Source organism: Plecotus auritus (assembly GCF_963455305.1).
Source record: "Plecotus auritus genome assembly, chromosome: X".
Classification (NCBI taxonomy): Eukaryota; Metazoa; Chordata; class Mammalia; order Chiroptera; family Vespertilionidae; genus Plecotus; species Plecotus auritus.
In genome coordinates this window covers 135,005,846-135,028,971 of record NC_137784.1, presented here as the reverse complement: position 1 = coordinate 135,028,971, position 23,126 = coordinate 135,005,846, and the positions used below count along the sequence as shown (strand labels likewise).

The 23,126-nt window shown below is 47.4% G+C and overlaps 1 protein-coding gene across 1 annotated transcript in view; it reads right to left on the bottom strand.

The window, feature by feature from the left end:
- Nucleotides 1-4,178: 4,178 nt before the first annotated feature.
- The window catches only part of ITIH6 (inter-alpha-trypsin inhibitor heavy chain family member 6), a gene marked incomplete at both ends in the record, with an annotated part of 28,334 nt that continues 9,386 nt past the window's right edge, over nucleotides 4,179-23,126 (bottom strand). Inside the window, 9 exons of the mRNA XM_080652371.1 lie at nucleotides 4,179-4,390; nucleotides 5,515-5,892; nucleotides 6,759-6,872; nucleotides 7,054-7,089; nucleotides 8,612-8,704; nucleotides 10,614-12,680; nucleotides 13,621-13,792; nucleotides 17,710-17,826; nucleotides 22,572-22,741. Of these exons, the coding sequence (XP_080508497.1) occupies nucleotides 4,179-4,390; nucleotides 5,515-5,892; nucleotides 6,759-6,872; nucleotides 7,054-7,089; nucleotides 8,612-8,704; nucleotides 10,614-12,680; nucleotides 13,621-13,792; nucleotides 17,710-17,826; nucleotides 22,572-22,741 (3,359 nt within the window). The remainder of the gene's footprint in view (nucleotides 4,391-5,514; nucleotides 5,893-6,758; nucleotides 6,873-7,053; nucleotides 7,090-8,611; nucleotides 8,705-10,613; nucleotides 12,681-13,620; nucleotides 13,793-17,709; nucleotides 17,827-22,571; nucleotides 22,742-23,126) is intronic.

The window sequence follows — 23,126 nt, the reverse complement described above, 5'->3', positions numbered from 1 at the left end:
CTATTTCCCAGTGTTTGTGTGTCCCAGGGTCTGTAGGTTTAAGTGTTGGCTACAAGTGCCTGTGTTTTTCCGTGCTTGTGTTTTTCAGTCTGTACCATTATGTCCCAATTTCTGAGGACCCAAGTGTTTGTGTGTTCCATTATCCGTGTACAACATTTGTATGTGTCAGTATCTATGTGTCTCAGTGTCTGCATGTCCCAGTGGTTGTTTGTATCAGTGTCTGTGCACCCTGTTTTCCTCTGCCTGGGTGTTTCAGTGACTGTGTCTCCCAGTGTCTGTACCTCCAAGTGTCTATGTGTCTCAGGGGCTTTGTCCCAGTGTCTATACACCCAAGTGTCTGTGTGTCTCAATGCTATGTATCCAAGTGTATTTGAACCTCACTATAAGTCCTAATTTCTGTGTTTACTTCAACTGTGTACCAGTATCTGTGTGTTGAAAAGACTGTGAGTCACAGTGTCTGTATATTTCTCAGTATCTGTAATGTAGATCAGCGGCTGCCAACCGGTGGTCCGCAGACCACTGGTGGTCCATGAGGTCCAGAAGGTTGGCGATCGCTGATGTAGATCATAACCTCTCTGTACTTTAATGCCTGGGTGTCTTATTATCTGTTTATGACCTAATGACTCTATGTTATTGTGTCTGTGTGTCTTGGTGTCTGTATACATCCCAATATCTGTGTTCCTCAGTTTCTATATGTCTTAGTATTTGTGTACCCCAGTAGCCATTTGCATGTTAGATGAGTCTCTTAGTTTCAGTGTTTCTGTGTACCTCAGTATCTGTAACCCAGTGTCTGTGTACCTCAGTGTCTGTATCTATGGTCTGTTTCCCAGTGTCAGCATATAACTATATGTTTCTAAGCTTTGTTTTTGTGTGCTTCAGCCTCTGTACCCCAGCTTCCTGTGTCCCAGTGGTGTGTATCCCAGTGTGTGTGTGTCTGTCCCAGCTTCTATGTGTTCTTCTGTCTGTGTATCCCAGTGTCTGTGTGTACCTGTGTAGCAATATCTGGTCCCATTGTCTCTGTCCACCAGCATCCTTGTATGTTCTGCTATCTGTTCTAGTATCCATGTGTGTTAAATGTTGGTATGTGTCAGTGTCTCTGTGGATGTTAGTGTCTGCCTGTTTCTGAATGGCTGTGTGTATCTTAATGTCTGCACCAGCAAGTTTTTGGTTGTGTTCCAATGTCTGCATATTTCAGTCTTCCAAGGTTTCTGTGTCCCAATGTCTGTGTTCTGGTGTCTGTGGTTTCCATTGTTTATTGTGGTCCAGTATCTGCATGTCCTTGGTCCCTCATAAGTCTGTGAGTTTGTGTCCCATTCTTTATGCATTCCTGTGTTGTACATCTTATTAGTCTATGTGTTTCAGTGTCTGTATATCCCCATCTCTGGGTGTCCCTGAGTCTCTGTTTGTATTACCCCGCTTCTATGTCCTTATCTCTGTGTGCCCCTTATCTCTGTGTTTTAGTGCCTTATGCATCTAGTCCTTTAATGTACTTGAGTGTTTGCACATCCTGAGCCTCTGCAATCTACTGTCTATGTCTCCCTGTCTCAGTGTGCCCATGGATCTTTGTGTCTCATTGTCTGGGCATGCATTGAGCCTCTGTGTTCAAGTGTTTGTGCATCCCTTTTTGTGCATCACTGAGTTTTTGTGTGTTCCCGATACTTTACATGTCCTTGAATCTTTGCATGTGATCTAATGTCTGTGCATCTCTGTGTCTGGGTATTCCTATCTCTATACTTCCCCAAGATTTTCCCTGAACCTTGGTGATCCAGTTTAAGTGTATCCCCGAGTCTCTGTATTCCTGTGTTTGGGTATCTTTCTCTGAGCATCTATATTTGTGTCTGTGCTCATGAACCTGCATATGCCTTCTTCCGTGTGCCCTTTGTTGGTAAGTCCGTGAGTCTGTTTGTCTCTGCGACTTCGCTCTCCATGTCTGTGATTTGGTATTTATCCCACTTCTCCATTTAGTTTCCCTGGCTTTTGACAGTGTCTTTGTATTATTGTTTTTTTAGTTGCTGTGGCTGTGTCTCAAGTTGTTTTGTTACTCAAGAACTCTTTCTCCTTTTTAGCTCTTGATATTTTTCTCTGGGTCCCCATAAGAGTCTGTTTGTCAGAGTGTCTCTCTGCATCTGTTTCTTTTTCTGTCTGGCTCTGTCCCTGGTTTTGTTTTGAACTGACTCACCACCTCTGTGTCCCCATCTCTCTGTGTCTGGTGTTGGGATCCACATCTTTTTATTTTCAAGCCACTATCTCTGTGTTCCTGTGTCTGATTCACAGTTCCCATCCCCCCATTTTCATTTGTGGCCTTGGTTGCCTGTTTGTGTGTCTCTATTTCTTGGTGTGCCCAGGTATATCTTGATTCTGTGTCTTTGCATCCCTGCTTTTCTGGATAGATTTCCTTGTCACTGTGTCTCTGACCATTTGCTTATGCTCTGTGTGTCTGTTTCTATGTGTCTATCTTGATCCTACCAGGTATGTCCTTGTGTTTCTGTTCTTATGTCTAGCTTGTGTCCGTATGACTGTATTTGTGGGTGCACATGCCCATTCTACTTCTAGGGGCTCTGTCTCTGAATTCCTGTGTCCCTGTCACAGTGTCCCCATTATATCTGGAATCCACTTGCCTGTCCTTACTAGTATATCTCTGTTATCTTGCCTGACCCCCATATCTTTGCTGGTTTTTGTCACTGTTCATGTGTCTGCATCCCCATGTCTTTGTCATTGGACCTCTGAATATATAAATCTGTGCTCCTGTCTCATTCTTAGTGTGTTCCTCTGCATGTGACTGTGTCCTTGGGTCTCTGTCATCAAGTATGGGTCGGTGTAACGTCTGTTTCTATATACTTGTAGGTCTCTGGCCCTGTGTTCTCTTCTCATCCCCGACCCCATATACACAAGTCAGCATGTCAGTGTGTTTATGTGTTTCTACTTCTTTGTCCTTGGTATCTTGGACTATGGTCTTGACTAATGCCTCCTGTTTACCTTTGTCTTTATGTGTTGCTGTGTGTCTTGACACTTCTGCTCTTGTGTCTGGATCTCTGTGCATATGTATCCCTTAGTTTGTATGTTGTTATGTTTCAGTGTCTTCATAATAGTCATTGTGTGCCTATCCTTGGTGATCTTATTTTTGTCTCCCTGCCTCTTTGTGACAGGGACAGTACCTCAAAATGGGGATATATAGGCCTAGCAAGAGAACTCTGGGTTTATGTCCCTGATGCTGTCACTCTGGCTCCCTGTTCCCTTCTTTGTATGCCTGTTTCCCTATGTCTATTCTCTTAGTTTTGAGATCCTTATGCCTTGTGTTTCTGAATGTCTCTACCACACTGTTTCTCCATCTGTGTCTGTGTCCTTGTTGGTGTCCTTGTGTGTGATCCTGTGTCTTTGGTTGTATGTATGTGTGTGTGTGTCTACTGCTGTGTCATTGGTTCCTTTTTGTTCATTCATTCATTCATTCATTCAGCAAATATTTACTAAGCACCTATTATGTGCCAGGCACTGAGGATACATAGATGATTCAGAAAAGGTCCTTGCCCTCAAAGAGCTCACAGTCTAAGTCAGGGATCCAGATAAGTAAACTGATAATTACTACATAGTATGATAAATGCTATGAGCGTGGATGGGATGGGGTGAGCTATAGGAACAAAGACAGGGACTGAATTCAATCCAGGAGAGGGGCTAGGGAAGGCCTTCTAGAGAAGATGACAACTAAGACCTGAAGGATGTGTAAAATCCACCTACATGAAGACAAGGAACAGGGTCTCATGCAAAAGGAAAAACACATGCAAAGGCCCAGTGGTGGGAGAGAATATGGTTTGTTAAGGGAACCCCAAGTGCCTTAAATACACCACGGGAGCCAGAGAAGGTTGTGAGTAGGGCCAGCTGCTCTGTCAGTTTTTTGTTTTAAGAAAGTCATCTCTAAAGTTGGTGTGGAGTATGGATTGAATAGAGTGAACACTGGAGACAGGAAGAACTGTGAGGAGGCAGGAGTCCCTAAGTCTCTAGGTCCATAGATACGCATGTCTGTGTGTGTTTGTATGTCTTTGTATATGTGTCACTTAGTACATGTGTATGTGTGCTTCCCTATGTGTGTCTTCATGCTCCTAGGTCTTTGTTTCTGGCTCACCCTTGCCCTGGCCTCTGGGTATCCCAAACTCAGGTCTCCTGGTTCTGGGGTTCAGGGGCCATCACAGGACATAGGCAAGGTAGGGGCGGCCCAGCAGCTGTTGTACATGAGAGCGGTTCACTAGCCAGCAGGAAGACCAGCGGGGCAGCAGCCTTGGAGAGTCCTTTAGCAGCTTCTTGCCTAGAACCACAGGCACATCTGGGCCTTGGTGCCTCCGCAGGAATGGCCCCGTAGACCCTGCCACCAGTTGGATGTCTGCGTGCTGGAACTGCCCTGAGGGAGAAAGATGCAGAACCAGTCACGGCACTGGCCTGAGTCCCCACTGAGAACTCTGAAAAGACCCTTAAGCAGGAAATCTAGAAGGAAAAGAGGGAGGGATGAGGGGAAGCAAAGGCCTGGAGGAGGGAAGAGGCTGGGTGTTGTGGGAAATGAGCAGCCAAATGGGACAGGAGTGTATTATGGAAGGGGTGTATCAAGGCAGCAGAAGGGGAACAGTCAGGCATTGAGGCAGACAGGGCAGATTGGAGGGAAGGACAGGAGAGGAGTGGGGAGGCCCAGAGGAAGTAAGAATATATGTCCAACCCAGCATCACTGCCCAAACTCTTCGGTGTGGGCCTCTGCTCAGGTTCTGCCAATGTCTTCTGACCTACAGTCTGACTTCCTGCAGTCCTCCTTCACAGAAACCCCAGAAGGATCTTTGTTACACCCATATCCGACTGTATCTTTCTCCTGCTTATAACTTTTTATAGTTCCCCACTGTCTTCAGGATAAATCCAAACTCCTCGTCCGGGCATTCTGCTCTGACCACTCAGGCTTAATTTCTTCTAGCCTCCATTGCTTTCCTCTACCACTTTTTAAAAAAAAATATATTTTATTCATATTTTACAGAGAGGAAGGGAGAGGGAGAGAGAGTTAGAAACATCGATGAGAGAGAAACATCGATCAGCTGCCTCCTGCACACCCCCCACTGGGGATGTGCCCGCAACCACAGTACATGCCCTTGACCGGAATCGAACCTGGGACCCTTGAGTCTGCAGGCCGACGCTCTATCCACTGAGCCAAACTGGTTTCGGCTCCTCTACCACTTTTGGTCAGCCTTTGGGACTGTGGGTCTCTCTCCTCCAGGGGATTTTTCTTTGGCTCTAAGGCTGGGCAAGGTGGCCCACCCTGGGTTCCTCCAGTGCCTTGGGCTGCTTTATATCTAGTACTGACAGATCCTGAGATCACTATCCAGGTCTGGGTCTGTATTCTCCCAAAGGAAGACCTTGGCTCTGTTTTTCTTTGTAGTTGAGGGGCGGGGAGGGCAGGATCCTCAGTGCTCACTGGCCTTTCACCTTAGCAGAGTCTCTCTTGGGACTGGCGCTCCCTGGCCCTTCTCAGCCTCAGCAAACACTTACCCAGCAGGCCACGGGCTAAGGTGCTAAGGCCTGAGCCATTGACCACATAGAACCCCAGATGGGGTAGTTGCAGGCTGCTGGGGTGCCTGTAGCGGTGCCGGAGGATTAGGAACTCGAGGTGGCGCCCAACGCGGAGGGTGAAGCGGGCTGCAGCAGCCACATGGAGCTCTAGCTGGGACCTTCTCAGCAGGGCAGGCTGGTCCCAGGACAGAAGCAAGGTACCCTCGCCTTGCACAGATATGGAACTGCGAGTGATGTTGATAGTGTAGGCCCGGGGTTTGTCTATGGTGACTGTGATGATCTGAAAGTAGGTGCGGATCTGGTCCCTGTGACCTGGCCTTGGTGGTGCCCCAAGCAGCTGTCCATGCACATGCAGCCCTGGAGAGAGAAGAGTCCATGCCTGGATCATGGTCTTTCACATAGTCATTTATTTGGTCACCCACAGCACAGACAAGGCCCAGGGTGCTGATTTGTGGTTAGAGAGCTACCTCCTGGGGAAAGTGCTTCTACCACAGCCCATCCAGCTGCTCCTTCCTGTGCAATGTATGGACATAATTGTAGCTTGCACATGTTCACCCCAGTGGGGCTGTTTGCATGCATGTGTTTGCTTCTGAATGTGTAAATTTATATGGCTGATTATGTTTACATGGGTATCTCTGGACCTACCAGTACATCTGTACATATTTGGGGAAGGTGCTATGTTAGAGTGTCTATTTTTTTTTTTGGTTGTATGTTTATGTGTGTCTCTGGATATGTTAGTGCTATATGTCTTGGTGAATAGTTTATGTTGTGTGTATCTGGGTGTGTCATGGTGAGTATTTGTGTGCATTGGTGTGTTTTGTATGTCTAGAGTAGCAGAGTATGTGTGTGAGTGTTGAATTCCTGGGGTATCAGTGCATGTATGTCTGAGTGTGCTGATGTTTGTGTCATTGTGTATATCTGAGCATGTATTGTATGTCAATGTGGATCTGGGTACATAGTCATATGTTACTGTGTGTGGGTATGCAGGGTGTCGAAATATGTGTCTGGGTTTATATTTGTGTGACTTTACTGTGTGCCCTAGTGTGTGTATATACATATATGTGAGTGTGTTGATGTTAGAGTATATTTATGTGTGTTTTCATGTGTCTGGGTGTTTACTTGTGCTGTGTGTTTGTGAGGATTAGTCCACAGATGTCTGGGGGTGTTGACATGAGTATATCTGACTACGGTGTTATATGGAGTGGAGTCCTTGGGGCTCTCACCTGCCTTTGGGTCATCTATGAGCTGTAGCAGGTCCCCTGGGCGCCCATCCAGTGTGAAGCATATTCTCTCTTCTGAGCGTGGGATGTGGACCACAAAGTGGGGGTCACCATCCACTGCAAGGCAGGAGACAAAATTCTGAGGTTATGGCCTTAGAAGTAATGGGTGGGAGGAGAGGACAAGGGAGAGGAGGGGAATGTAGGAGGCCATGTCTATTTCCCAAGAGAAAGCCCAGCCCCATTTTCAGTGCACAAGCTGTCCTATACTCACACAGTACAGTGACAGTGGCTGGCTTACCTGAAGATGAGAAGGTGAAGATGCTTGGTAACATGCCTGCAAAGGAGAGGAGGACTGTGTTGGTAAGAGACTGATCTATCACATTTCTAGGAACTCTGGAACACTCTGGCCTCTCAGTCATCTCTTCCCAGATACGAGTCAAATTCCTGAGCTCACATTTAAGTCTTTTCTAGAATCTAGCCCCTGTCTAGCTCTCCACTCTTCTTTTTTAAAAAAAAAATATATTTTATTGATATTTTACAGAGAGGAAGGGAGAGGGATAGAGAGCTAGAAACATCGATGAGAGAGAAACATCGATCAGCTGCCTCCTGCACACCTCCCACTGGGGATGTGCCCGCAACCAAGGTACCTCCCACTGGGGATGTGCCCACAACCAAGGTACATGCCCTTGACCGGAATCGAACCTGGGACCCTTCAGTCCGCAGGCCGACGCTCTATCCACTGAGCCAAACCGGTTTCGGCTCCACTCTTCTTTTTATGCTCCAGCCCAACTGAACTATTGTTATGCATGCCCTGCCTTCCCTTGCTAGTAACCCATTGCTTTTGTTTTCCTCTGCCTGGAATGTTGTCTTTTCCTTAGCTACCAAGGATCCATTGCTAGTTATCTCTCCTGGCCAACTCAAATGCTATTTTTCTCTTAGGCTCTGCCTGGTAGGTAGAATCCTAACATGGCACCCAAGATTCCCCAGTTTATACATCCTGTGAAATCTCCAGGACTGTGATATAATGAGATATCACTCCCATAAATAGGTTATGTTATGTGGTTCAGTTGACCTTAAAATAGGAAAATTATCCATTTGGGCCTAACCTAATAACACGAGCCCTTTAAATATGGGTCAGAGAAGTCAGAGAGATTTGAAGTATGAGAAGGAATTGACATGAGATTCTCCATGGCTGTCTTTAAAGATGGAGGGGGCCACGTGGCTAGGAATGCAGAAGAGCTCTAGGACATGAAAGTGGTCCAGGTGGCCTCTAGAAGCTAAGAGTGACTTCCAATCAACAGCAAGCAAGCAGACAGGGATCTCAGTCCTACAAACATTTTGCCAACAGGAGATGAGAACTTAATCTGATAGACACCTTTATTTCAATTTTTGAGACCCTAAGCAGAGAATCCAACTAACCTGTGCCCAGACTTCTAACATACAAAACTGTGAGATAATTAAAGGGTGTTGCTTGAAGTTACTAAGTTTGTGGTAATTTTTTTTTTTAAATATATTTTATTGATTTTTTACAGAGAGGAAGGGAGAGGGATAGAGAGTTAGAAACATCGATGAGAGAGAAACATCGATCAGCTGCCTCCTGCACACCCCCCACTGGGGATGTGCCCGCAACCAAGGTACGTGCCCTTAACCGGAATCAAACCCGGGACCCTTCAGTCCGCAGGCCGACGCTCTATCCACTGAGCCAAACCGGTTTCGGCAAGTTTGTGGTAATTTGTTAAGCAGCAATGGAAAACCAATGCATTGCCTCTCCTCTGGACTCACACAATGCCTATGAGAATGCTAACTGAATGGAAATGAAAGCTTAGGGATCTTTGTCAGTGGAGTTCCTTGTTCACCTTTGGCTAGCCCTGCAGAGCTCCCCTGAGATTCCATGATGCCTCCAGCTCCTCCCAGGATCTCTTCAGAATTGCCTTCCCAATGTGGATTTCCTGCCAAGTGCAAAAGAAGTGGAAGAAATCTTTCACACTCTCAAGACAAAGATGCTCTGAACCTATCAAAGGGCACACTTGCTTTCTGACTAGGAGTGTCCTCATTGGCTTTCCAATTTGACTGGCATATTGCCAAGACTAGGACCTTATGTTCTCCACAGCATCGTAGTCTTTCAAGCTCATTTATGCTCAAAATTCTTCCTCATAGCACTCATTCATTCATACATTCATTCAGGCACTATTTAGGCATCAGGGATATAGTGGTAAATGAGGTAGTCATGATTTTTGACCTGTTGTTCATATCTTAATCAGGGAGGCAGACATGAATGAAATCATAATTATCAATGGTGATATCCTATATAATAAAGAGCTAATATGCTAATTAGACCGAACAGCTGAATGACCGTCCAGAAGGTCCCAGACAAAGCTGGGGCTCTAATTTTGTGCATCGGGCCTCTAGTATACTATAACAAATAATAGAGTGATTGCGGGAGTTAACAGATACTTGACATAGTCTGGGATGGTGAGATGGGTGGAAAGGACATCTGAGTTGAGATCAAAGTCATGAGCTGGAGTGTGAGTAGCAACAGAAAAGATGAGGGTAGTAGGAAGGGGACAGGGCAAGGCAGGTCAGAGAGATTACCAAGCAGAGGGAACAGCTTGAGAGAGGTCCCTGAGTGGAGGTGGAAGTGGGAGCAGGGGCCATTGGAGGACCAGAGAGGAAGCCAGTGGGGCTAGAGTTCAGAGAGTGAGTGGGAGAAGGTGAGGTCAGAGAGGTATGGGGTAGAGGCAAGGTCATGAAGGCCATAAATAGGACTTTGGGCTTTATTCTAGGTGTGAAGGGAAAATCTTAGGGGGTTAACTAGGGAAGGGAAATGAAGTAATGTGTTAAAAGATCTGTTTGGCTGCTATGGGAGAATGGCTAAGTGTTTCTCTAAAGAGAGCAGGGAGGCCAGTGAGGAGGCTGGAACAGTTGTCTAGGTGAGACACAATGCTATTCTGTCCTACAGTAGTAATAGTTGGGGTAGTGAAAAGTGGGTGCATTAGCAAATATATTAGAGGTAACATTGTCAGTAACTGAAGATGGATGAGATGTTGGGAGGGGGTGGTGGTGAGGGAGAGGAGCATGTCAAAGATGTCATGCCCAAATTTGTGTCCCTGTGACTTACTGCCACCCCCAAGTGATTCTCATCCTGCCCTATAAGGTCACCCAGGAGATGTCACTCCTCTCAAGAAAGCAGAATAGTGGAGTGGTGAAGCACATTCAGTCTGGGACCAGATTACGTAAATTCAAATCTCTTACTATCAGTGTGACATGGAGCAAGTTACTTCACCTCTCTGTGCTTCAGTTTCCACAGGTGTAAAATGCATATACTAAGAATTTATTGTGAGGATTAAATGAGGGACTAAAGTAGAGCAGTAGCTGCACCTAGAAAGAGCTCAAAATGTTAAGTGTTATTATTTCACAGTTTTTGGGAAATTTAAAGATAATTGTCATCATCTTCCTTAATTTTTATACCCCTTTCATTAAACAGTGCTGTTCACAGAACACAAAAGAACCAATCAGACCTTCCTTGCCCAGTGATGCTCCCATTTATAATCCCACACCCCTCCCCTACTTGGAAAGCATGAGCAGTTGTTTTTTCCAACAAAGCAAATGTCAAAGCCCCAGCTTGGCCAGGTTGTTTCTGTTTAGCCTCCCCAGTTTTAACATCCCTTCTCTCCCAGGGCCTCATTCTGTACTTATGTACTGAGGCCCAGAGAAGCTAAGTAGCTGGTTCAAAGTTTCAAAACAATCAAACAGCTGTACTATCACTGGAATCTGCACAAGTCTTGCACACTCCTAATTCCTGGTCTTCTTCATTCAGACCTCCCTCTCATGCCTTGCCCTCTTGCCCATGACACTCACCATTTTCGTCAGGAGTGAGGAAGGTATAGAAAGCAGGTGGGTTCAAGGACTCCACAAACTTGGACTCCACCATTGACTCAGACAGTAGCTCTAGTTCCTCAGGGAGAATGAGCAGGCTGACTGCCTCAGGGAGGGTGCTAGAAGGCAGCAAGACTGGCAGGTTTGGGGGGCTGCCTTCTGGCATAGGCCTGGAGCTGTTGGGTAGACCCATTGTTGGGACTCCTGACACAGAGGGTCCCAGAATTTCCCCTGTGCTTTGGGGCCCTGACAGCAGGTCATGCTGATGCCAGAGCCTTCCAGGGGGCAGCAGAGAGGGCAGTGTGGGATGAAAGGGAGTAGGGATGGGTTCTCCAAGGACAGGAGTGGTTGTGTTACTGCTGGGACTTGTAGGATTTGAGATTGTGCTTGGGACTGTGCTAAGGCTCCGAGGAGGTGGGGGTCTGGGTCTGACAGGCCTGGAGGGTAATGGGGTTTTGAGTTTATTGGGGATTGGTGTCCTAGGTTTAGAAAGTGATAAGCTTGGGGAAGTTTGATGAGGCAGGACACTAGGTTTAAGAGGTGATGGGACTTTAGGTGTCTTGGGTAAGAGGATCCCAGGTCTAGGGTGTGACAGGTTGCTTAGGGTCTTTGGAACAGGAACCCTTGGTCTGGTGTGTGGTGGGTATTTGGGGATCTGAAGTGTGGAGACTCCAGGCCTGGGCCGTGGCAGATTTTTGGGAGACTGTGATGTGAGTACCCTAGGCTGGGGGTGTGAGGTGGCATCCGGTTTAGGTTGTGATGGAGCACCAGGTTTGGAATGCAATGAAGTGACATGTTTCATAGTGCCAACTTTGGACTGGAATGGGGTGCCAGGATTCATAGGTGGGACTTGTGTCTCAGAAATTATGGGTAATAGGGTCCCAGGATTCTGGTGAGGTGCAATGCTGGGCTTCATAAGCACAAAAGCACCAGAATTTGAGGGCACAAGGGCAGCAGGTTTTGTCCTGAGAGTTGGCTGAGTCAAAGTGCCAGAATCGTGTTGTGCTGGAATTTTGGGCCTTGGGTGTGCTGGAGTGGATACGGTACTAGGGCTCTGACCCAGGGGCTCCAAATCCATGGAAATGCCCATCTTCTTTGTAGAGGCAGTAGTTGAAGAAAAGTAAAACTTTGAATTTACAAGTCTTGATTTGGGAGAGATCTTGGGCACCAAGGTTGGCTGGGCTGTGCCTGCCCCTAGGCCATGCCTGCTGGTGGAAGAGGGCATGATGGTTCCTGGCCCAGCTGTGGTGGAAGTCTGTCTCCTGGCCTTCTCACCGGCCTCCTTGGGCTGCACCATGACCAATGAAGTCAGAGGTGTGACGAAGTTGTATTCAAGGGACAGGTTGAGGACTTTGGCAGCCAACAGGTGGCGAGTGGTGGTGTCACGGGCTCGGAAGCGTGCCTCCAGCAGTTCTCCAATGGTGACATAGGCCCAGAGGCGGCGGATGAAGTGGGCTACATTGGGGGCTGGTTCACCTGAGCAACCAAAGGCCTTCTGGCTGCTGTTGGTGGCCACCTCACTGTGGCGGGCCACAAGAAGCTGACCTTTGGGGCCACGGGCTGCCAGGTGGATGCCCAGTTCCTGCTCACCTGGCTGTACCAGGCCTGCTACCACCAGCTCTGAGCCACCAAAGTAGTTGGGGAAAAGAGCCCAAGGGGAGGCCCCAACCAAGCCGCCCAGGTAGTCCAGACGCACATCTGCCAGCAGAGGCATGGAAATCTCCTCATAGAGGCCCTGCAGCTGTAGGGCTGCATCAGTGTCTTCGTATATGCGCCGGGCTGCTCCTCGATTCTCCAGGGACAGGCGGCGTAGCAGTGGGAAGTCAGCATCATCCCCAAAGGCCAAGCTGAAAAGGGCCACCCTGTTGTCCAGTGCCTGACGGACATTGGAGAGGATCACACTGGGAGTTGTCACACCAGCGGTGGGCTCCCCATCTGTCAGGAAGATGATGAGAGGGATCCTCCCCACAACGGAGCCCCTCCCAGGCTCCTGGTTGCTATGGTTCAGCACTGAAGCAGCTGCCAGCAGAGCAGTGTTGATGTCCGTCCCTAATTGGGGAGCAGACTGTGAGACCATCTTTTCTAGTTACTTCTACCCCTATTGCAGACACACTAGACACCTCACCAATCTCCCAGTCATATCACCTGATCTTTGCTCAAACTCTTTCTACTGTTTATCCTTCCCAAGTTCCCACCTCCGCACAGGCTTCCTGAGAGCTGACAGTGGGGCCTGCATGGCCTTGGCTTTTCTCACTCCCTATCTCAGACTGTGCTTTGCCTGTTTCCAGGAGGGAATGTTTCATTCTCTAGTCAGATTGGCAGCTCCTCAAGGACAGTACCCCACACTTCCAGGGCAAGAAAGGGCCGAATTGACAGGAATTGATGGTGGGTGGGGAGACTTCAGTAATTGTTTGAGAAACAATTGATCAAAAGCCAGAATCAGGGCAGCAACTTACTCAAAGGCTTGGAAATAAATATCTAGATTATTGATTAAAAAAAAAAAGTCTTAGCCCTAACCGGTTTGGCTCAGTGGATAGAGCGTCAGCCTGCGGATTCAAGGGTCCCAGGTTCAATTCCGGTCAAAGGCATGTACCTTGGTTGTAGGCACAACCTCAGTAGGGAGTGTGCAGGAGGCAGCTGATCAATGTTTCTCTCTCATCGATGTTTCTAACTTTCTATCCCTCTTCCTTCCTCTCTGTAAAAAATCAATAAAATATACTTAAAAAAAAGTCTTAGCAAATTCTTCTATGTGCTTTAAAGAACAGGAAACTTAGATCCAAAGGGGGGAATATGCCCCAAAACACATGGAGAATCAACTGTGCTATTTCCACTAGGAAAAGAAACCCATAGGCACATATTTGTGTAAAATGTAATCATGATATTCCGGGCACTGTGAGAGGTGAGGTGGATGGGGGAATGAAGGGAGCATTTTAAGAATTTCCCACATCACCACAGCCTGCCCATTTGGGTGGGTAGGTCTAATACTTACAACCATCAGCTTCCATGTGGCCCAGGTAGTCCTTGGCACTGTGTACATTCTGGATGGTGGCCTGGATGGAGCCTCCAGTTTTCCAGACACTAACCGTGTCAGAAAAGGAGATGATGTTGAAGTAGTCGTTGGCCCGCAGGTCACCAAGAATCACATTCATGGCCTTTTTAGTCTGTGGGATATGGACAAAGTGAAGGAAATGGACCAATACTTGAGGTCTTGCTCAAGTTTGAAAGGCTCTTTGTGTATAGGGTACTAAGAACGAGGACTCTCTGATCCCAACATCCTGTGGGTATAGGATTCTCAGGTCAAAATGCTCTATAGGCTCTATGGCCCAAAGCCCAGAACGACACTGTCCAATGACAGCTTCTAGCCACATGGATTCTTAAATGTAAGTTTGTTAAAACCAAAGAAAAATTTTATAATTCGGTTTTTTCACTTGAAGCAGCCATATTTCAAGTGGCCAGTGGTTACTGTACTGGAAACTTCAGAACTTTAAAACATTTCCATCATCGAAAAGGTTCTATTGGACAGTGGTGGTCTGGAAGGTTCAAGCTCTATGCTTCCAGAGACTTAGGATTCATGTGTTCTATAGTTCCTGGACCCCATGACCCAGAATTCAATGATTCCAGGGCCCTAAAGTTTAAGAGCTTTATGATTCCAGGTCTTTATAGCTGTCTTTCAATGACCTTGCATGCTTGGTTCTGTTTCATCTAATCTGTTCTTCTACCTCACCCTCTTTCTTCCAGTCTGGTCTTTTCACCAGCCCCCAGATAACCCAAATTCTATTTTGTCTCTCACAACTGTTGCTCTTGTTGTGTCCTTTAGATAGCAGACCTTCCCACTTCCCCTTTACTTATTCATATTTTCACTGTTCCTTCAGTTGCTCCTTCTCTGGGCAGCCCTTCTTTGAATGCTTACTCTGACCCATGCCATTCACACCCAGACATTCTTCTTCCCAGACTGTTTACTGACTGTCTTATGTGGAATATTTTCATTCTCCATCCAGATATTGAGCCCTCTGAGGACAAGGCTTAGAATACTTCTTTCTCCTGGCTCCCTTCTCATGACACTACTTAACACAGGGCTAGGCACATAGGAACCGGGAACTGTGTTTCTAACTGGCTGTGAAGTCTATAGTGGGTTCAGTAAATAGGACATGTGGGTTCTAGTATTAGGTACCATTTATAGGATACTTCTATGTTCAAGGAACTGTGAAAAATGCTTTAGGTGCATTAGCTCATTTAATTCTCACAGCAACACAATGAAGAAGATACTAATATTATCCTCATTTTACAGGTGATGACACTGAGGCTCAGTGAACAGGGTAAATAGGTTCAAGTCTATAGGCAGTTCAGTAAATAGGGTATGTGGGGTCTTATGATGCTGGACAGTGTCAGTGAGCCACAGTTCCCAATCAGCGACACAATCATGAGGGTAAGCAACAGATACTCTACAGTATTTTTTTGGATATTGTGTGTTGTGCTTTCACATCCTATCATGTCACAAAAGGTCAGTCTATGTCATCTGTTTCTGGTGAGAAGAAGATGAGGAAGGCAATTACTCTTGAGATGAAACTCAAGATAATTGCCCAACTGTAGGCTCATGTAAGCCCTTTGAGCACATTTGAGGCAGGCTATGATGTTTGGTGGGTTAGTTGTACTAAATGCATTTTGACATGATATTTTCAACTTATGATGGGTTTATTGGGTACATAACCCCATCATGGGTCGGGGAGCATCTATACCTTGTACAGAGTAGTCCCAATTATTCCCTCCTGTCCCTTATAACATTGCTGTCATTAATTTCACTTATCAGTAAGCTATATTCACTGAATACATTATTGCTATTATTATTTTGAACAACCTGTTTTCTGTTAGATAACTTAAAAATAAAATATTTGATGTTACCTTCATTTATTCCTTCTCTAAATCTCTTTCTTTTTTTATGTAGATCCAAGTGTCTGAGATATACTATATTTCTTCTCTCTGAGGAATTTCTTTAAACATTTACCTGTTTGAGGCAGGTCTACTAGCAACAATTCCCTCAACTTTTGCCTGGTTGATGAAGTATTTCTTTCACTTTGGATGGACAATGATGCTGTACACAGAATTCTAGGCTAGCGTGTTTCCCGGCCCCCCTTTTAACACTTGAAACATTTTACTCCACTTTTTTTTTTTTTTTTGCTTGCGTAGTTTCTCAAGAGAAATCTGATGTAATTCTTATCCTTGTTCCTCCATAAGTAAAGTGTTATTTCCTATGAGCTTTTTAAAGGATTTTCTTTTTGTCTTTGATTTTCTGAAGTTTGAATAGGATGTGCCTATCTGTGGATTATTTGGTATTTCCTGTTTAGTGTTCTTTGACCTTCCTGGACCTATGATTTGATGGTTGGCATTTATTTTGGAAAATTTATATCTATTCATTCCTTCAACTATTTCTTCTGTTACTGTCTCTCCTTCTTCTCCTTCTGTTATTCTCATTACAACATGTGTTACACTTTTTTAATTGTATGCAGTTATTGGATATTCTGTAGGGTTTTTTTTCTCATTTTTTTCTTTGCTTTTCAGGTTGGGAAGTTTCTATTGACATATCTTCAAGCTCATCGATTCCATGTTCAGGCTCCTAATGAGCCCACCAAAGACATTCTTCATTCCTGCTACTGTATTTTATATTTCTAGCATTTCCTTTTAATTTTCTTAGGGTATCTATATTTGTTTACATTGCCCATTTGTTCTTGCATGTTGTCCACTTTCTCCATTAGAGCCCGCAGCATATTGATTAGTTATTTAAAATTATCCCTCTGATCATTCCAACACACCAGTCTGGTTCTGATGTTGATTTATCTCTTCAGACTGTGTTTTTCCTTTTAGCATGTCTTCTAAGATTTTGTTGAAAGCCAGAGATTATGTATCAAGTAAAAGGTACTGAGGTAAATAGGACTTTAATGTCAGGTTTTATGTTTACTTGGCTAGAAGTGAAATTGCGTTTGCCGCTTGCTGCAATTGCAGGTGTCAGAGGCTAACATTTCTTTTAGGGTCCCTGTTTTTATCTCCTGTTTGTCTTATGTATTCCTAGAGATCCTTTCATGAATTGTGTGTAGGCTTCCAGTTCTTTCAGCTGAAACCTCCTATTGCTGTGCAAAAGACATGTTGATATAGTGGCAATGTATTGGGGAGGGGAAGCATTGCATAGTTCTATCATTAGGACTCACTCTTCTAGGGCAACTGTGCCCCTGGAATATGACTGTCACAAGTTCTCCTCAGCTTAGGAGAAATAGGAAGGCTAGAAAGGTTTGGAATTAGCTATATCCTTTCCTCTATAAAGAAAGGCTAAAGGGAGACAATTTTCAATATTTACCTACCCCAAGTTTGGCTACACTTTGGTAAAACAAAAGTCATTTAGCCTTAGGTCCCACGGGCTTTGTGGTTCAGAACTTCAAGGTATAAAGGCTATACTGTCCCAGAATACTTGAACCTTATAACTGTAGACACCCAGAGTACCATGGTTATAAATACTGCTTCCATAACATTAAGGATTCAGGCTCTAAAGTCAAAATCTTTTTGGCCAACGGCTCTGTTTCAAGGGTGCTTTGGGAGAAGGGCTACAAGATTTAAGTCTAGATGGAACAGGACTCTATGGTTTCTATGCACTACAATGCTAGCACACTGTATTTTTCTGGCTTTGAAGTAAAAAATAACTTAATTTAAAAGCCTGTGGCCTTGGAAATGTTGAGAGTCTAAAATGACTAAGGTTTTATTTATTTTTTGACTCAGGTGTTTGATACCAGAGCACTCTAGCTCAGAGACTCTACAATTCTGGGACCTTCTGAGCCCAGGAGTTTTGTGGTGCAGGGTGTCAATGCTTCAGGCCCCACAGTCCAATGTTTCCATGTTCCTCATATTCTGCGGCTCCAGGTCTACCTGCTCCTGATATGTAAGGTACCAGGAGCCTAAAGTGGGGCCAGGCCTATAAGATCAAAGAGTGATGGGATGATAGAGTCCCTGGCCCCAGGGACCCAATGTTGCAGCACTCTCTGCTTGCTAAGACTTAACAAGAAGAGGTCTGAGAGGTCAGCAGGCTGCTTATTACCTGCTTCATCTTGGTACCAAACATGGAGCCGCTCACATCAATAACGAACACCACATTTTTCTCAACAGGTGGCAGGCCTCTGGGGGCAAAGTAGTGAATGAAATAGCCATCGTAAATCTGGACAAAAGAAAGGAAAGCACAAGAACAGTGAAAGCTGGTTTAAATCAGGTCCCCTCTAAGTCTCCTACATAACAGCCCCTTCCCTGCCTAGGCCTTATCACTGTTTCTAGTTAAAGAGGCGTGTGTGCGATTGTTTCTTCAATGTCCATCTCTTGCCGCAGAACTGTGTCTCTTCTGTTCGGACTGTCAGTCTAGGAGCTGCCCCAGAGCTGTGGAGACTGGCTTGGGGCCCAGGGCTCCAAGGAGCAGGATCTCTGTAAAATCTGAGTTCCTGTCCATGAGAGCTGGGCTTGCACAGTCTTGAGGGCCCCTAGGGACATTTTGCCTGGGCTCCAGGAACTGTAACTATTGTTTTAACCTCCCTCTATAGAGTGAGCCTGGGGCCCCGCTCCATGGCTGCCAGGGGCTGGGAGTATGCAGGGCCTCCCTCTCCTCCTTCAACCTCCTTTCTGCTGTTGCTGGGCAGAGCAGGGAGGGGAGGAGGGAGCAGAGGCTGAGGGAGCTGCTTGTTCAGAGGGGATTGGTTAGACCAGGTGCAGATGCCTGAGGCTGTGGGGGCTGTGATTGGCTGCCGCCCCCTCCCCCTACTCCAAATCTCCCTCTGCAGAGCCTGGGGGCTGGGACAGCTGGGGGAAGGAGAGGGGGGAGCTGGGAGGGCCCCCAGGACCAGTGTCAGCTCAGCCTAGAGAAGTATGGGCTTGCTGAGGGTCTGAGCTGCCCAGCAGCCTGAAGCTGCCTCTGCCCTGGGATAAACAGCTTCTTCTCCTCACTGCCATGCAGGCACCCTCTGATCACAAGGCTGGGGACACCATGTTCTCTTCTCTCAGGGGATCTCAGAACACATGGGAGGACATCTTGGCCTTCCCCCCGACCCCAGCCTTTGAGTTAATTCCCAAGTACATGTGCAGGCCCTGTGTCCACTTTTCCCCGGCACCCTACAGCAGTTCCCAAAGGCCTGGGTCCACCACCCTGCAACTGCCCAAGCCAAGGGCAGAGGCCAGCAGTCCTCCTCTGTTCCTCCCCTACCTGGCTAAGCGAGAGCTTCTGGAGAAACCACACACCCATCTCTCCCTGGTTCCAGGCTCACAGGTAGCCCCACACCTCACATCCTATAAGCCAGAGGCACGGCACAGGTCACCAACCTCTCACGCTCACCTCAGCTGGCATGCCCTTCCACTCCCAGGACATGTCTCCCTCCCTCCCTTCCTCATGAAGGAAATTCAGGACACTAGGCCATGTTCCTTGGACTGCCCCCGCCACCCTTGCTCAGGATCCACATGCCCACGTGCCCCTTCTCTCTACTGAAAGACAAAAGAATGCAGCCCTGAACTCCATGGACTCCCAGCCTCTCGCACCTGCTCCACCGGTCAGGCGCCTACACTCCAATTTTAGAATAAAAATGTTTCTGTGTTTTCCATCCACTAAGACAAACGCCATTGATCCCAACCCACCCAACTGCAAGCCAGCTTCTCCCCCTGCAGCATGCCATGGAAATGATATGGGCACTCATAAGGGTCTTCTCATCTCCATCTCACTCCTCCACCGACCACAGACTGGGTCTCGCCTCCACCACACTATGACCTTGTCTCACCAAAGGCAACAATGACCAGCTGGTTTCCAAAGTCAGGGAGTATATTTCAATTTTCATCCAACTGCACCTCCCTGATGAATTCACAATGGATTATTTTCTCCGATTTCTCCAAAAACCTTTTACCCGGGGATCTGAGATGGTGAACTCTCCTTATTTTCCTACCATCTCTGGTACGTGTGCTTCAGTCTCTTTCTTGGGCTGCATTTTCTTCCCCCCGCCCCCCCCCCCGTCTCTTCAGCAGGGCTTCCCAATATGTTTGAACCATGGCATGCCAGAAAATGATTATGTTTGTGTAGCACAATGGAGGGAAGTGGTGGGAATTTACAGCTCTGAGCAGATTGTTGGCAGCTGGTGGGGCCGGACACCCTGAGGGTTGAGATCAATAGCTCCTTGCATGGGAATCTCGGCCTTAGCAACTGCCATCCTGGATCGGCCTTGTGGCTCTGCACATTCTCCCTGGGTCATCTGGCTAGCCCTTTGGTTTCAACTGCCCAGGCTCCACTGATGACTTCACATGTCTTGCTCCTGTCCAATGTTTTCCACTCTTCCCCCTCTACAGCTGCACACCCACTCACTATTGGACCTGTTCCCTTCCATGTCTGACGAGGCCTCCAATGGATTCTGCACAAACAATAAATTCATTCTCTGCCTCCATCCTACCCCCGAGCACCTTTGTCATTGAAGGCAGTGTCATCCACATGGCCACTCCAGATACAAACCCGAGGGTCACTCCCCAATCCTGCTGTGCCCCTCCTTCCTGCACTCAACCAGACACAAGCTCCTCCTGGTTTCTTCTGCTGGATATCTCAGGTCCACCCTCCTCTCCAGCCCAAACTCACACAGCCCAAACTCAGGTGTTTCTGTCATGTGTCCCTGCTTCTATTGTGGCCCCTTCCAACCATATGTCTTTGCAGCTCCTGCTTGGTCAGGCCTTTCTAACCAAAACCTCATAATGTCATTCCCTCTCTTGGCTGCCTGATCACCTCAAGACAATGGCGTGCTCCTTTCCTGCCCCTGCAGCCTTTGAACCTTCGGTCTCACCTTTTGCCATTTCTTGTGCCTGAAATCTATGCTCTGGGAACTACAAGCCACTTGAAGTTCCCTATGCACCCATGGTTAGTTCCAGCCCCCCTTCTTTGTTTCATGCAAAGTCCCCCTCCCAACTTGGTGCACTTCTTTACATTCTTAAAGACCAAAGCTAAAAAAAAGTCCCATGTTAGTTTGTACGTCCTCCAGAGAGCCACCTTCTCTCCTCTTGATGGCTTCCATCATAACTTGTGTTGTCACTGAGAGAGCACATCTCATCTTGTGTCAGTATTGGCTCTCTGTGTTTCACCCACAGACAGTGAATGGGATCCGTATGTGATTCCCCTCAGGGTTCCAACATCAGCCAACAGTGGGCATGACACATTTCACCTTCCCAGGGAGTCCTGACTGAATGACTAAAGGGTGAGTTGCCGGCCTTTGAAATTGGGCATAGTTGAGTGGGAAGGGAGGTGAATTGAGGGTTCTTGGTGAGGGGATGCAGGTGTCAGGACACACAGTGGATGGGAGTGTGGGTCATCTCCATGGAATGCCCAATCCCACCTATTGGACCTCCATTTCTACGCCAGGCAATGGTGAAAAGGGTATAGAATGAAGAAGCAGATAAATACCTTTACCCACACACCATGGAACAGCAGGTCAAGGCCCCTGCTGCCACCTACTGGCAGGGTACCCTCAGCTCCTATTCTGAGAGGGCAAATGACTGTTATTCCCCCTACACAGCAGCTGGCTGTGCCACACCCCTGTGCCCCTGCACACACTGTCTCTCCTGTCTCTGCAAGGACTTCGCATCACCCTACCTGCCCAGGTGGAAGTGGACTCCATTCATTTTTGCCATGCTAATTTAAGGCCAACCCCTTTAGGAAGGCTTTCTTAAAACCCTTCTCAGTGGTGTCCACACATCGCTCATTCCAGGTTTATACACACTAGGACGTGTTATGAATGTTAAGGCTCCATGTATCTGTCCCTATAAAGACTAGGACATCCGGAGGGAGAGTAGGTTCTGTGCAAGGCTTTCTGAGTTCTCAGAGTCAGTGGGGACAGCACTGGGCTAGAGTAGCTCTGCTTGGTGGAGTTGTGCCCACCTATGAATAACTGAATAAATGAGTGCATGCGGAGAGGTGTAACCAAAGGACTGTATTAGCCCGAGGAAGAGAGAGGGATTGAGTGGGGTGTGGTCATCAGGAAGAGAGAGGGATTGAGTGGGGTGTGGTCATCAGCAAGGTCTTTAGGGACAAGGGGGACACTGGCCAGTCGGGAAAGCAGGGAGAAGGTATCCCCAGGGCAGCAGAGAGAAGGAGAAATGCTCAGACACAGATGAAGGCAGGTCCAGGTGCTTTGGGGAGAGAGGTGTGTGGTGTGGTGGGGAGGCAGTGCTCGAGGGTAAGTGTGCACTGGAGGCAGTGAGCGGTGTGGCCGGAAAGGCAGGGGGCACCAGACATCTGAGGCTGCTGTGCCATCGTTGTCACAAAGCCAGGGTCTTGGATCAGTGCTCTGCCCGTCCAGTAGTGCAGGGGAACTCTGATTATCCTTAGGATTGTGAGAGCTCAGGATTTAAGAGATCCCTGCTTAGGAAGATGGCTCTGAGGAGGCAAATGGAATTTTTAAAACTTGGAGATAGCAAGAAAGTCCAAGAGAACATGGGAGCATCAGAGCTGCAGAACGTGTGAGAGCCCTTGAGTGTGAGAGACCTATGACTGGCCAATAGCTCACTTTCTAAAAGGACTGGTTATGGGGCAGGGATGGGCTAGATTGGGTTGATGGCAGTGGGGTGGGGGAAGAGGGACATATGTAATACTTTCAACACTAAATGTTTTTTAAATAAATAAATTACATTAAATAAATGGACTGGTTAAGAGTGGGCTATGGATTGATTTAATTAGAAAGGGATGCATTTGGAGCTTGATTCAATTTTTAGAGTTCCAGGTCCCCAGTGCTCTGGGGGAGCACATGTGCCTCCCCAGGTGTGAAGTCACGTGTCACACACCTTCCTGATCTGGTTTGCTAGTCCTCACTAATCCCTTGGGAGAAGGAAATGAGCCACTTGTGGGAATCAGTGGGTTGTGACTCCAGAGCTCAAGCTCTCTCCATCCCCCTGGCCCCTCACCTGCACGTCGCCAATGATGTCCTCCATGACAACATCATACTGGACCACAAAGTCGGCCATGATGCCTGAGCTGGAGAAGGCAGCCTGGTCCTTCAGTGTGGGGCAGAAGGTGACTCGCGCACAGGTCTCTCCCTTCTCAATTCTTGTGGATGGGGGTGGGCCAGCCTCACCTGTATGGGTGGAGATTGATGGGGTGGGATGGCATGGAGGGCTCACTAGCAGGAAGCCAAGCAAGGGGACAGCAAAAGGAACAAAACCTGGGGAGGGTGAGAAGGAGGCCCTGCACCACCTGCTGCTCCTCCTGCCCACAATGCCATTCCATATGCCCAAATGCCACACTCCTTCCTCTGCAAATCCTAGAACCAGCTCTGCCTGCTCTGCCTCTGCCAGCAAGCCTGCCCAGCCTGGCAGACCCAGCCGTCCCCTCAGCTCCCAGGCTCTGGGAGGCTGACCCTCACGCACACCTTTGCCCTGGCTCACTTGCCATCCATCCTGAGGCCTAGTGTCATGTCCCCAGGTAGACCAGCAGCCTGGCTCTCCCGCCAGAGAGGCCGT